Source organism: Hyperoodon ampullatus (genome assembly GCF_949752795.1).
Source record: "Hyperoodon ampullatus genome assembly, chromosome: 3".
NCBI classification, from domain to species: domain Eukaryota; kingdom Metazoa; phylum Chordata; class Mammalia; order Artiodactyla; family Ziphiidae; genus Hyperoodon; species Hyperoodon ampullatus.
Window position 1 is genome coordinate 178,524,696 of NC_136916.1, and position 14,763 is coordinate 178,539,458.

The 14,763-nt window shown below is 66.2% G+C and overlaps 1 protein-coding gene across 2 annotated transcripts in view; it reads left to right on the forward strand.

Moving 5' to 3' along the window:
* Positions 1-406: 406 nt before the first annotated feature.
* Positions 407-14,763, forward strand: part of KIF26A (kinesin family member 26A) — a gene marked incomplete at both ends in the record, with an annotated part of 39,445 nt that continues 25,088 nt past the window's right edge. For both annotated transcript variants that reach the window (XM_079699775.1, XM_079699776.1), the window contains 3 exons: positions 407-448; positions 808-1,053; positions 13,706-14,140. In XM_079699775.1, the coding sequence (XP_079555901.1) occupies positions 407-448; positions 808-1,053; positions 13,706-14,140 (723 nt within the window). The remainder of the gene's footprint in view (positions 449-807; positions 1,054-13,705; positions 14,141-14,763) is intronic.

Consider the following 14,763-nt stretch of genomic DNA (forward strand, 5'->3'; position numbering starts at 1 on the left):
GGGAAGGCACATACGCGCGCGTGTACGGGGCATCTCACCGCGGCCCCCAGCGCCCCTCCCTCGGGCTGGGACTCGCCTAACAGGTTGGGGGCCTCGGAGTGGGTGCGGCCGCGCGGCGCTGCGGGACCCCCTCCCCCACACACTGCAGAGCAAGGGCTTGGGCTGGGCGGAACAGCTCTCCCGGAGCCCCGCCCCTCCCCGCCCCCGGAGCCCCCGGCCCCGCCCTCGTTTCCGAGCGCGCTCGCCGCCGCAGCCACCGCGCTCTCCGCCACTTGCCTGCGCCGCGAACTTCGGAGCGGCCGGCCGGGCCATGGGGGCGTCCGCAGGCCGGATCACGTAGCCGCGGCGACCCTGGAGAGCCCTCGTGGCCCCGAAGCGACGGCCCAGCCCTTCCTGCGTCCCGGCCATGGGCAGCCGCGGCGCCCCCCTGTGTGCGGCGCAGCCCGCGGTACGCGCAGCGGGGCCCGAGAGGGAGGCGGGCGACGGGGGGCGGCGGACGGCCCGGGACCGAGCCCGGGACGCAGAGCACACTGGCAGGGTGCGCGGCGCCCCCTGGGGGCCGGGCCTGGAGCGGAGCGCGGGTGGCGACGGGCCTCCTGCTGGGGGGGGGCGGGCGATGAAAACCTCCCGGGATGGAAGAACACGGCGCGCTGCAGGTTCGCGCCCAGCGCTCGTAACTTTGTCGAGTGTGTCACTCGGGCTGGGTCGCTCAGAGGTCTGGAGTCTCCGGTGCTGGGTACCGGGGTGGCGCCGCCCAGCGGCCCAAGCTCACTGTCCCCTTCTGCCCCCACCCCCCCCCCCCCCCAGGTGGCAGAGGGCGGCCCGGCCCGCGAGCCGCTGCAGCTGCTGGAGGTGCCCCCCCGCAAGAGGCTGACCGCCGGGCCCGAACAGGATCCATGCGGCAGCCGCCCTGCGCCCGAGGGCGCCGGCGCGGGCGCGGAGCAGGGCCACTCGGCCGGTGGAGGCGGCTGGTGCCGGCACTGCCACACGAAGCTCGCCGAGCTCAAGCGACAGGCGTGGAAGCTGGTCGGCGGGCCCGGGACACCCCTCCGGGTAAGTGACCCTTCCTCAGGCCGGCCCCTGGGATGGGTCCCAGGCTGGAACTTGGGAGTCTTCGGGGCCCGGAGGGAGGCGAGGTTCCACCGTGGTTTTGGTGCCAATCCCTTCCCTTCTCTGGGCCTCGGTTTCCCGTCTGTTAACACCTTGTGTGTGAGTTGGGGCGTTTCATCCTAAGAGGGTCCCACTGTCTGATCGGAGGGGCTGGGCGGGCGTTTCTGCTGCAGATGTCCCACAGCTGGAAGCCTAGTGTGTGTTTGGGAGAGGGAGAAGAGGGGGAGATGGCAGGGCCTCCACCCCGGGCGGGACAGCTCCTGCCTTGCCAGCGGCAAGAGGTTATTTGGTGCGTTGTCGCCCTTGGGGCACCCGGGCCCCCAGCCAAGTGTCTGGAAACTGCACACCTGGGGCAGGAGGGCTTGGAGGGCCAGAGGGTGGGCCAGCTGCTGTGAGGGGGGGGCCCTCCCGGGGGGGCCCTCCCTGTCCCCTCCCAGGGCCATGGATAAGAGGTGCGTATGGCCCACAGCCTGGGGCTCTGCCACTTTAGGCAGTGGCCACCCATCTGGTTCCCGAGGCTCCAGCCCCAGCTGCCAAGGTGTTGGCCAGGGGAGGGGGCTCTGCCGAATTCTGCAGCCAATGGGCTTGCCCTGGTCTTGGAAGGAGCGGGGACCATTGTTCCAGGAACAATGCGCTCTGGAAGTTTGCACAGCCTGGGAAGCTGGGGGCTGGTGGGGGGGTCTCCAGAGGAAGCCCTTCCCGCCTGACCTGCAGCCTTTCTGAAAGCTGTCCTGGGAAGTAAGCCTGCATAATCCCCATTGAATCTAAATATAGTTCTCTGAGGAGGCCCTGCGGTCTGGGCGAGACCCTGGCCTCCTGGGGTCCAGCGGTGTTCCCCGTGGCATTGGGAGTGGGGATGTGAGTCTGGTTTGTGTCCTGGGCACCCTCGCTCTGCGGTCAGGGGAGGGGACCTGTGGCCCGTCCTGGGGTGGGGCTGCACGCTCCCGCATCTGCTGCCCTGAGCAGGGTGCAGCCTTGCCACGCTCTGTGCCCCAGATGGCCTGAATCTGGTTGAAAAGACATGAGAAGACCTTCACGGCCCCGGGAGAGGGTGTTCTGGGCTAGACTCCTGGGGGCCTGACAGGGCCACAGGGCCATCTTACTACCCCGTTAGGGGCAATTGAGGCCAGAGAGAGGAGAGGCTTTAGTGACTGAGCTGGGCTTTGCCTGGTGGTGCTGGACATGTGACCGGTGGGTCGCAGGTGGGCAGGGGATCCTGGTGGAGAGAGCTGCAGGTCACCCCAGTGGCTGGTGGATTCGGGGTCCCTCACCTGGGAGGTCTCGGTGGTCTTTCCTGCACACAGCACATCAGGGAAGGCCCTGGACCCCCCAGAGTGCTCACCTCTCACCTCCCACCTCCCCTGGCCTCCTCGAGTTTGGCGTTTGACACTGGGTACCCCTCGGTGCCAGGTGAGGGCTCACCCCCTTCCCCAGCTGTCCCTGGCCCCCAGCGGCCTGTTCACGCAGCAGACCAGGGTCTCTGGCTTTGCTGATCTCTTTGGCCCCTTCCCCCGCTGCATTTCCTCCTTTGTCAGATGGGGGTAGCCTCTGGGGTGCTGTCCAACCTGTAGGGTGCTGTGCCTGAGGAAGGGAGGGCCCCGTCATCCACTGTTTCTCCAGAGAGGGTGGGAATGGGCCCAAGGGGGCTTCAGGCCCTTGGGCTGAGCCACCCGGGCCGTGGGACATGGGACAAGGTGGCTGGGGCCTTGGCGGGTGTCGTTGTCCTGTGTGACCCAGGCTGATTCGCACACAGCCTGCAGCCTCACCCGGCCTGCCCCAGAGCTTCCTGCAGGGCAGGCTGGGGAGATGGTGCCTGGGATGGGCTTGTGCAGCTGCTTCTGCTTTTAGTTTGGGAGGGAGGCTGGGGCAGCCAGGGGGACCTGTGTGTGCCCGGCTCTGGGTGAGCCCCAGGGGGTCCTCCCAGGAGTCTGGCCCGATGGTCCAGGGGCACTGGGCTCTGCTCTGAGGCTGACAAGGCACTGGAATGTAGAGTTTGTGGTCTAGAATTTTCCCTAGGGGGCCTTTCTTCTTTCTCATTGTGAGGAGATGAGCTTTGTGAGAACGGCACTTCACAGTTTACAGAGAACTTTGCTGGCTGTCATCTCACTTAGTCCCATGCTTGGGGCATCTGGGGAGGCCCCACACCGGAGGTGGCTTGCTGGGCTCCCATGGCCTGGGGTGAGGGTGGAGCTGGGACCCTAGCCTGGCCGAGAGGCTCTTGCCCCTGGGGTCCCTGCCTGGTCTCAGGTGGGAGGGAGGCTTGCAAGGGTCGAGGGACGTGATCTTTCAAGGCCACCCCATCCTCTGCCTGAGGCATCCCTGCCAGGGCTCGACTCCCCGCTGGCTTCTAGCCCACCCTCCTGCCAGCTGACAGCTCCGGGCTGTGGGGCCTTGGGCAGTTTCGCTGAGAGCTCGTGGCCTCGGTTTCCCTCTCTGTACCTGGGACCACCTTCGCACCCCTTTCACAGGTGTGTTGGGCCGCGTCTGGCACAGGCTGGCCCGTATGCCTCAGCCCTTGTTGCTTTTGCTGGGATGTGGGCTCGGGGGTCATGCTGTGCCCAGGTCTTCGGCGCCCATGGGAGGTGGGCGGGCGGCCTGGGTGGAGGGCCCGCCTCTCCCTTGCTGCCTCTGCTCCCTTCTCCCTGCGCCTGCCTCAGTTTCCCCACCTGGGCAGTGAGGATGACCGTGGTTCCCGCCCAGGGACCTCATCCATGCGGAGCAGATAGGACTGTGCCCCCTGCTTTTGAGCCCCAATGTCCCTGGGGGCCGGAGGGAACATGCTCTGCCTGCCCAGCTTGGAGCCCAGAGACCATCCTGCCTGAATTGAGAGGGGCGGTGGGCCGGGCTGTGGAGGGGATGCCAGGCTGGGGCCTCTGGGCCTCCCCGGAGCCACCTCTGCTCTCACCAGGGTCCAGGGCCTTGTCTCTGAGTGACCCCGTCGGACGCCTGCGTGGCCTGGAGCATGCCCTTCGGACTGTCCTGTGGCCTCCGTGGGCCGCTCCTCCCGTGGGCCCCGCTGCAGATGCCCTGCTGCTCCCCAGACCCCCTCCCCCTGCCCCAGCCTCCCCGGGCGGTCCTGCCAGTTCCCTGCTCTTCTCTCCCTGCCCGTGCCTCCGAGAGGCCTCTGCTGGGAGCTCCCAGAACCCCCCACCCAGGGACCAAAGCCAGGCCTTCCTCTCCTCCACGACTGAGCGCCCTCCAGCTTAGCACTGGCCACTCCATCCCCCGAGTCAGAACCTGAGGCCCCAGCCTTCCCCGGCAAACTGGTCACCAAGTTCCTGCAGGCCCCTTTCATTGTCCCCCGGCCCAGCCCACCCACAGCTGCCCAGCCTCAGGGCAGCCAGAGGGGACTCTCTGAACCGTGGGGCCCTCAGGAGGGTCCCTGGCCAGTCCTGGGTCCTGCTGTCCAGCTGGGCCCTGCCAGACTGAGGCCAGACCGAGGCCCCCCGACAGGCACAGCCCCTGGGCACGGGGCCGCTTCTGCATTGCATGGTGGTCTGCCACAGCGCCCCTTTGGCAGACTCCCCCCACCGCGTGCCCCTGTGGCAGATTCCCCCCACCGCGTGCCCCTTTGGCAGACTCCCCCCACCGCGTGCCCCTTTGGCAGACTCCCCCCACCGCGTGCCCCTTTGGCAGACTCCCCCCACCGCGTGCCCCTTTGGCAGACTCCCCCCACCGCGTGCCCCTTTGGCAGACTCCCCCCACCGCGTGCCCCTTTGGCAGACTCCCCCCACCGCGTGCCCCTGTGGCAGACTCCCCCCACCGCGTGCCCCTGTGGCAGACTTCTCCCCCACCCCCCGCCCCATACTCATTTGGTGGAACCGCACAGCCTGAGTTGCCCTGAGCCCCGCTTGGGCAGCTGACGGTGGTGGGGGACTCAGACCTCACTGAGTGGCCTCACTTTGAGCTCCTGGCACAGAGCCTGGTGGCCCTCCCATGTGCAGTGAACCTCTCCTCCCCTCCCGTCCCCTCCCCTGAGCTTTCCCTCCCCCATATCTCCACCGTCCTCCCCGAGGCTACCCCTGCTGCCACCTGGCCCCGCCTTTTCTCAGCCCTTCCCACACTTCATGACCACTGTGTGGTCTCTGTGGCCAGTGTGCTACCCCCAGGCCAGGAGCTCTGTCAGGGCTGGCACGGGGTCTGGATCACCCAGAAACGTTTGTCGAATGACTGAGTGACCAGATCTTGCCTCCCACGCCCTGCTGTGTTCACCCCGAGGGCTGCTGGACTGGATCTTGGCTCTCCCCACCGCCCCATATGAGGCCCTTGTGGAGGATGGCGTTCCCCAGCCCCTTGCAGCCGTGGGGGGCAGGGATCCTGCTCGGGGATCTGCTCCAGCTGCCGCCCAGATGCGTCGCGTGGAGGTGGTGACTCTTCTGGAACCCGTGACTTCCACGTGTCAATACGGCACTGAATTGATTAGTGCTCAGGTGGGGAAAGTGATCACCTCTCCTTTCGATCTTGCGAATCTCTCGCTCACCCGGGCAGGGGGGTCTCGTCCTCCCCCACCCTGCGAATTCCAGAACCACTGCCCACCCATGCAGCCCCAGCACTGGTTCGTGTTTTTCGCCAAGCTGGACAGCGAGTCTGAAGGCTGCCGGGAGGCTGTGGGCTCACCCCGGGCACAGCTCGGGGTGATGTGACCAGGCTCCTAAGGCTAGAGGCTTGGAGACACTCCCATCTCTCTCTGGGGCCTGGCTCAGGAGTGGTGGGCCTCTGTCACCACCCCCAGGAAGCCTGCGTGGTCTGTCCCCACTGCCCCCAGCTCTGACCATACTGGTGTGCCATGGTGGGGTCCCGGGGGGGCAGGGGCTTGGCCCAGCTGGTGCTGGACATTTGCCACCTGGGGTCACGGTCCCTGGGCCCCTGTCCCCCATGCTGTTTGGAGCCTGGCCTGAGCTCCACCAGCTTCTGGGGGGCTTCCCCGGGGCGGGGCACCTGGTGTCAGCAGCATTCTCCAGCTGAGCCAGGTGTTGGCAGGCTCCAGAGGCAGCTGGGAGGTGTGAGAGGGGCTGGTGCTCCCTGGGGCTGGCTGCTGGGCAGTCTCCCAGCTGGTAGGGGACTGATGACTCAGCCAGGGGGCGGATCAGGCTGCGGGGACCAAGCCTGGGCAGGAGGAGGGAGGAGGCCGCTCCGGCCTTGCCTTGCCACCTGGCCTCTGCGAGACCTCGGCCGGCCCCTCCACACCCTGCCCTGGCCCCCTCCTCCCTAGGTGGCCAGTGGTCTAGGTGGTGTCCCCTGCTGTCCCTGAGAACTTCCTTTGGTCCCATCCGTGTGCCCGTCTTGGGTCCTTGCTGGTCGGGGGTTTCGGGGGGAGAGGGTGGGCAGTGGGGGCGGGACTGAGCTTCGGGTCCTGAACACCTGCCCTCTGAATGTCAGCCAGAAGCGGAGATGGGGCTTTGGGGGCCGGCCGGGGTCTGGGGTAGGGAGCTCTGTGTCTCTCAGGAGGGAGCTTCTTGAGGGGAGTCCAGCTGCAGTCAGCACTGGGGCTGAGCAGGGGAGTGAGTTGTGGTGACTTTCCTCACTGCCTCTCCACTGAAAAGGGGAGGGTCAGGGTGTCACCCCTGTACCTCGGGCTGCTCAGTGCCTTGCCGGGGGCTTGTCTTGGTCTGGCATGGCTTAAAGGAGGGGGTCTGGGGCCTTCTCAAGGCTCCCTCGAGTGTTCTGAAGGGATCGTTTACTTGGCAGTTGGAAGAGCTGGTTGTTGTCTTGAATGACAAGGAAAGTCTAGTTTCCTTTTTCCTTTGCCTGCCAGGAAGCTCACAGCAAATGCAGTCTTCAGCTTCCGCCAACCGCATGGGCCCTTTCTCACACGTCTGTGGGAACTGATCGTTCCTAGCTGCTCTAACATGACTGTCTCTAGCCACGTGGTTTTACTTCCAATTTATGTCGAGTAGTTCCTGGAAGCCACCGCAGTTTTTGTGCAAGAAGGTGCGGGGTATGAATAAATAAACAGGATAGAAGTGGATCGAGTGTCCCTCAGTGCGTCTGGCCTCCGTCCACTTGTCTGCTTCCTGGGGACGGGGAACCCCTGCGGTGGGGGGTGGCATTCAGGGCCAGGCTGTCCCCTGTCAGGTTTCTGGAAGCAGCCAGTCTGGGCTGGCTGGGAGCTTCTGGGAGCCGCTCTCTGGTCATCCACCCCTGAGCCCTGACCTCTGAGCCCCATGATCTCCCTTCCCGCTGGGTGGACGTGTGGCGGACAAGCCTCTCTCCCCACCTCTTGTGGCCCCAGCTCCTGTGGCCCCAGCTCCTGTGGCCCCAGCTCCTGTGGCATGGTCGCTTCTTGGCAGGGCCTCAGCTGCCCTGTCTGGGAACAGTGTCCTTGGGCTGAGTAGACACTCTGGACCCCTCCGGGTGAAGGGGCGCTTTCGCTTCTGGTGCTACGTTTTGTGGCCGAGGGACCCACGTGGACTGCAGGGCTCCTCGGAGGACTCCCCGGACTCATCTGGTCTGGTCCCTGCCCACCCTGGGCAGCATCCCAGGCTTCGGCTGTGGGCGCTGGGCTGGGGCAGGGGTGGGTGGGCTCAGCTGGGTGCCTGGGGCTGGCGGATTTATGGTCCTACACGGCCCAGTGACAGGCTGCTGTGTCCACCTCGGGTGGATGTCCTTACACCGCCGTGTATATTCACCTCTGATCCCGTGTGATGGATGCTAGCCTGCGCAACTCCCTCTGTTTCCGGGTGGAGCGTGCCGGGCGCCTGCCCTGCCCCGTGCCCTGTGCGGGGGTGTGGGCTGCAGGGTCGACTCCTTCCTAACTGTCCCGTCCTAGGCTCCCCGTCCCCATCCTCCCCCACACAGCCTCGGTGCAAGGCCACAGCCCAGTTTTGCTTCCTGGAATCCCCGCCAGCCCCACATACTTGGCCTGTTCAAAACCAGTCACCAGGGAGCAGGCCTCTGGGAATTATGTGCTTAGCTCCACCACCCCGTGCGCCAGGGGAGGCAATAGCGGACACCCGGGTGTGAGTGACTTGCCCGAGGCCACGCACCCTGGCTTCTCCGCCTCTGAAGTCTGTGCTCTTGACCAAAGTGCTCTGGGAGGGAGGGCTCTGGAGAGGGGCACCCAGGAGGACCTCCTGGAGGAGATGGTATTTGATCTGGGCTGGAATTAGCTCAGAGGTGGGGTGAGGGTCTCCAGGGGCGGGGCGTCAAGAGCTCAAGGATGGGGATGCCCGGAGCACACGTGGAGCCTGCGTCTTGGGTGCCCTGTAGGCTGACAAGGGGAAAGCAGGATGAGGTCGAAGGTCGGGAGGGGGGGTGGAGTGCAGTTGCGCTCCAGCCCTGGAGTAGAAGTGGGGCCTAGGGTGTCCTGGGAAGCCCTCTGATAAAGAGCCGTAGTTCCGGGCTCTGCTGGCAGCCTTGTCGGAGGGCCTGACGGGCGGGGGTGGCCCTGTGTGCAGGAGAACACGGTATCTGGGGCCACCTGGGGGCAGGGGCCCCATTCGGCTTCTGCACCTGCCCCTTTTGCCGGGGCTCCGAGCCCCCCGAGTGGCATTGGGGGCCCTGGCCATGGCTGGGCTTGCGGGGTGCGATCCGCCACGGCCCGTTGTCCAGATGAGGAAACTGAGGTCCACAGGCTGTGCTCGCATCCAGAGGTGGACAGTCAGACTGAAGGTCATGTCTGGCTGGGCTCCAGGCACCCCCTCCCACCCTGCGGCGGGTGTCCTGATGGAGCGGCTTCTCCACCATCCTCACCCGCTGAGGCCGTCCTGCCTGTCTGGCCTTTAGCCCCCCGGGGCCCCCGCCAGCCTTGTGTGGCCTCGTGTGGAGGATAGGGAGGCCATTGAGGGGAGGAGGTCTCAATGAGCTAGTGTGTGCCCCGAGCTGGCCAGCTGGCTGGCGCCTGGCACAGAGCCTTGGGGATGGGTGCCGGGCAGCGCTGGGTGGGCCAGGCTGCGGCCCCCCTGCCCCTCCCCCTGTGTCAGCTTGGGGCCTCAGAGCTGCAGGCCTGCAGGCCGGGGTGGTCTCTGGCAGCCTGGCTGGCAGAGGGAGGGTCGGGTTTGGGTCTCCAGGCATCCCACTGGACCCAGCAGGTGGTGGGGCCTGGGGCTGGGGGCTGGGCCCCTGGTGAGGCTCTGGCTGGGTGGGAGGGAGGGAGGGAGGGCCTGGGATGGCTGCGGTGTGGCTGGAAACCGAGCCGGCCGCACGCGACCTGGGAATGTCCTCGACAGCAGAGCCTGGGAGGGCAGCGCCCGGCCCGGCAGCCAGGGGTCCCTTCCTGGACCTGTTGTCAACTCCGGAAAAGGGGGCCACGCGGGGTCACGGCCCAGCTGCTTTGTTTGTGGAGAGAAGGGAGGACGGGGTGGAGGGAGCTGTGGCGGGTGGGACCTTGCTCAGCGCCTGCTTTTCGAGCCTGACCGTGTGTCTGGCCTCTGGGCCCGTGTGCTCTCCTAGCCGCCCTGCCAGTGGGTGCCAGGGCCCCCTTTTAAACGACGGGGTGATGGGGGCTCAGAGAGGGTCGCCTCATAGCCCTGCGGCCTGGGGTCTTTTCTGAATTGGGGAGTAGAGCCCCTTCCCACCCCCTCCCAGGGGGGCATCTGTGGCGGTGGGGTGGGGGGCTCCTGGTCATCTCCCCTCCTGCCCTGCGGGGCGGCCTGGCTGGCCGGGCTGGGGAAGCCTCTCCTGGTGGTGATGGTGGGGCAGCGCGGCCCCCTCCAGGACTCCCTCACAGGAGCAAATGGAAAGATTACTTAAAGCAACGTGGAGACCCAGAAACAAAGCGAAGAAGGAGAAGTCATCATTTTTAAGTGCGGGGAAGCTCCCTGAAAGCCAGGCAGCATGCAGGGTAGCTGGTACGCAATGCTCAATTGAATCAAATTAAGAAAAACATTTTCCAATGCAAGTGAAATATCTGTTTAATTAGGCCACGAAGAGGAAACTAAAAGTAATATTTTGCAGCAGGAAAACTACTGTCTTTCTGAAGTTGCTGGGCTCCGGAGGGGAGGGGTGGGTGCCAGGCTGCACGGTGGCCGGGGCTTTCAGGGGTTAAGATTCTGGAACTTGGGCCTGTGGACCCTGGAGCTGCCAGGAGCTGCCCCAGGGCTGGGAGAGGAGACCAGGCCCAGGGGAGGGAGGGCTGCTCTGCCCAGGCCTCCCCCAGCTCCCCACCCCGTGCTGGGGTCTGAGGATTATTGGCTGCACTGGGGGAAGGGGTGGCTGAGGAGTGGGGAGGGGCCTTTGTCTCCCTGAGGGCTGCCCAGGGGTCGGCAGGTGGTGTGGAAGGTGCCGTCACCCCTCACCTTCTGGGGTCCAGGGTGCCCGTCCTGGGGGTGGCCCATGCCAGCTCCCAGGAGAAACCCCCTCCCTGGAGCCCTGAGCGCTGGGCCAGGGTGCGGGGGGCGGGGATCCCGGCTCTAGGCCTGTCCTGCCCAAAGCTTGCGGTCCCCAGGCCGGTCCCCCCAGTGTGGGCTGTGGTTCTGAGTGACCAGCGTGCAGTGACTGTCCCAGGCTGCTCAGTGGCCCAGCTGCCTCCCGAGCAGCCGCTTTGGCCCCTGCGCTGGCCCCGCCGCTGCTGCCTGGCCTGAGGGGCTCAGGGTCCACTGGGCTCTCTGTGTGGTCACCCCAGGCCGGTCCCTCCTCCTGTTGGCCTTCGCCATCTCACGTGTGTGACAGGAGACGGAGGTTGGAGAGACGGGCCTGCCCCACGCCAGGAGCCCCTCGAGGCCCGGGGGATCGGCCAGGCCTTCGGCAGTGATGATGTGAGGGTCCCCCAAGGGGTGGGCTCGGCTGCTAGCGCTGCAAGGGGGTGCCTGGCCCCTCAAGGGGGCTATAGCCATGGGGTGGGCCCGGGTGTGTTGGGCCTGGCCCTCCTGGGAACTTGTGAAGCAGGACTTGTGGGGGCGCCATGAGCGCAGAAACCCCTGCAGTTGGCTCACCGAGCAGGTGACCGGGCAGCCCTGGGCTTGTCTCCCTGTGCGGGGGGTGCTTGAGCTTGGGGGGCTCTCTCCCCACCAGAGCAGACCCCTGTGGTTCCCACGTGGGGCTTTGATGCTCAGAGCCTGAGGCCTGGGGCTGCTGGGGCCTCCCTGGCGCCCCACCTGAATTCCTCGGGACCGGCTGGGGGCGGGGCTCGGGCTGGGGGCTGCCGTGGCCGCGCAGTGGGGGTCTGGTGCGGGCCCAGGGCCGTTAGCAGCCCCCCATGCCCTGCGCTTCCCACTTGCCTCCTGCCTCCTCCTGTGCAGGCCGTGGAGGGGATGCCAGGGTTCCCCAGAAGCGGAGGCCCTAGAACAATGGGCAGCTGGGCCTGGGCCGGGCGGGGTCTGGGCCGCCTTTCAAGTCGGTTAATGGCTCTAGCGGGCCGCCCTCCCTTGCCCTCTCACCAGCCCACCATTAGCTGTCTCCCGCTGAGTGGAAAAACCAGAGTCATCAGGGCCGGGCCTGGAAAACTGGCAGGGTTGGGGGTGGGGGATGGAGTGACAGCCGGCCCGTGTGAGCCAGGCGTGGCTGGGCCGCCGTCTGGATTCCATCTGTGGCCCACGGGCAACACGAGTGGGGTCCCCGCGGCGTTTCCGGGCCTCCCCGGGGCCCCACGGGGGAGCAGCAGGCGGGGGTGGTGTCGCTGATTGGGACCAGATATTCCGGGCGCTTCCGAGGCTCTGGGGCCCGCCAGCCCCAGCTGGAGAAAAGCCAGGCCTTCCGGAGCGGCCCGTAAATCAGGTAGCTGGCAAGGCCTGGACTGGCTGGGGTCACGCTGTCGTTCGACCAGGCCTGTCCGGGGGCACGTGAGGGGGCAGCTCGATGGCCGAGCGTGCCGGGAGCGTGGGGCGGCGCAGGCACACCCGGTTGGACGTGCTTTGCTTTACTGCGCTTCACAGGTGCGATGTTTTCTGCGAGCCGAGGCCTTGTGGCAACGCTGTGTCCAGCGAGTCTGTCAGCGCTGTTTTTCTGACAGCGTCATTTTTAAATCCGTGCTGTTTTTTAACGTTAAATTGGTTTTTTTTTAGACACAATGCTGTTGCGCGCCGAACAGATTACAGTGCGGTGTAAACATAGCTCGTATAATTGGGAAACCAAAAAACTCATGTGACTCGCTTTATTTCAATACTCCCTTTATTGCGGTGATCTGGACCGAAACTGAAATATCTCCGAGGTCTGCATGTCCTGGGGACACAGAAGCAGAGCGATGGCCTGCTGATGCTGGACCAGCAGAGTGTACTTTCGTGACAAGGCCACTCTGTCTCAGCTGTCACCCCCTGGAGCCCTCCCAGGCGTCTGTGGACACTGGTCAGGCTGGCCACAGGTCAGGCTCGGGGAACCCTGCTGGGATGAATGAGGCACCCCCTTCTGCATGGTGCTTACGGCTTCTGCATCTGAGGGTTTGGGGAGGTCGTGGTCCCTTTTTGGCCAAGAGGGTGGCTGGACTGGAGCCAGGCCTTGCCTAGAACCTTTTGGGAGAAGTGTGGCCAGGGAGGGGGGAAGGCCCCGGCTCTGCAGATTTGCAGCGGGTCCAGGCTGTGGTGACGGGGAGGGATGGGGCCGGCCGAGTCCACCAGCTGGCCGAATTGGAGACCCAGGCCCGCATTTGGGGCTTGCTCTGTCAGGTGGCACTGGGAAAGTCCTGGGTGGTCACAGCCACAGCCGGGCTGGGCTCATGCCCTGCTGAGGGGATGTCCCAGCCAGGCGCCTGTGGTTGGGGCTTGCCCCTCGGGGAAGGGGCAAGGATGCTGAGGGGCTGGTCCCAGCACAGACCCGGAGCCCTGCGGGGCTGCCCCAGGGAGGGTCTGAGGCAGAGCCTGGTTGGGGGTCGAGGTGCAGGGGCTGGGCCTTGGGAATGGGGCTCTTAATAGCTTCCCTCCAGTGAGTTTCCTTCTGAGGATTGGCTCCCTCCTCCTCTTCTTTCTTCCAGAGATGTCACCTCCTCCAGGAAGCCCTCCCTGACCTCCAGGCTAGGCGAGGGCCTCCTCTGGGCTCCCCTGGCTCCTGTTCTTAGCCCTCTCTGGTTACCAGGCTTGCAGTTAGACCCGTGTGTCCCCCTCAGTGCGGGGCAGGGGGTGGGCTGCAGGGACCAAGTCCATGCCTGGGATGGAGCGTGGAGGCCATCGAGCCTTGCCTCGTGTCTCTGTTGGCCGCGCTCGGCCTCTGTCTTCCCGTGGACTTGGAATTGCCAGCTCGGCCCTGTGGATCAGGGCCGGAGATGCCGCAAAGGCAGGGGGAGGGTCTCCAGCCCCCCAGCCCCACCTCCACTGGCTCTGGAATAGACGTTGCTTCCAGCCGGGCCTGCTGCTGGCCGCCCCCAGCCCGCCGGGGATGCCTTGTTCTGCCGGCCCCCTGGCTGCTCCTCGGCCGGGCGGCCTTGGCCTTGGCTGCTGGCTGCACGTCGGGGAGCGTGCGAATGCCTCGTTAGCCGTGAGCGAGCGTGGTGATGACGGCAGGAGGAGCTGGGCAGTTGTCAAGGGCACCGCGAGCCTCACTCTCAAGCCCCGGTGGTTATTTCCTGCTGGGTGTGTGCCGACGGCACCGTTCGGGGCTTTTTAGTCAGCTGAGGATGGTGCAGCGGCCGCCATGCACGCTGGCCTGGCGCTGTGGACGTGAGGACCAGGCGGTGAGTCCTGGCACCCAGGCACTGATCCCTTTGTCCCTTTGTCCCCTGTTCCCCCAGGACCCATGCCTCTCCGCTCTGCTTCTTGACGAGGTGCCTGCGTGTCGCCCGGAGGCTGAGCGCCGCTGTGACGTCTGTACCACGCACCTGACCCAGCTCACACGGGAGGCTCTGCGGCTGCTGCAGGCGCCCGCCAGCCGCGAGGACCCGGACGCCCCCCATGGAGGCCCCGGACTCATGCCTCCCAGCCCCGGTGCCGCCGCCAGCCCGAGGGATGGACCGGCGCCGGTGGGCCCGGTGGGGCGGCAGCTGGGCCGAGTGGGGCCAGACCGGAGGAAGGGGCTGGGCTGGCCGTCCGGGCCCAGCGTCCAGGTGTCAGTGGCACCCGCCGGCCTTGGCGGGGCACTGAGCACAGTCACCATCCAGGCCCAGCAATGCCTAGAGGGCATGTGGAGCGTCTCGAGGGTCAACAGCTTCCTGCCACCGACGTGCCTGGTGAGTGCCCGGGGCACAGTGGACTGTGGGCCCCCTGGGATACCAGGCAGGACGCTTACAGCTGGTCAGGGCTGGGTGCTCTCCGGGGCTGAGTGCCCAGCTCAGTGGGTGCCCTGTAGCACGGCTCCCCTAGAGCAGGGGGGCTGTGCCTTTTGGAGGAGGCCCCAGACATTCCCAAGGCCCTCGTCAAGTCAGCCTACAAGGTCACTGGGGGGCAGGGTCCTCTTGTGTACCCACCCTGGAGCATCGCTTCCACCTGGCACAGCCCTGTGGTTGGGGACGGTTTGGCCACTCTCAGAGCACGCGTGGCGCCGTGGGCTGATGGAAGGGCCCTGTGGGCTGCTGGGACAAGATCAGGCCATCATCCAACATCTCCTGGTGACTCCCCGTCCAGGCTCTCCTGCCTGGAGCGCAGCAGCCCTGGGTGACACAGCCCTGCCCCGTGGACAGGTGACAGAACCTGGAGGGTAGCGGGGGGCCTGCAGGTGGTGGGGACCCCGTTCCCGCTTACACGGGGCCTGGTTTCTCAGGAGCCGCCTCTTTTTGGGTGACTGCGGGATACCCCCCTCCCCGCTCTGGGGCTCCCCTCCTCAGGCCCACCAGATTGTCACCCACAGCAGTGG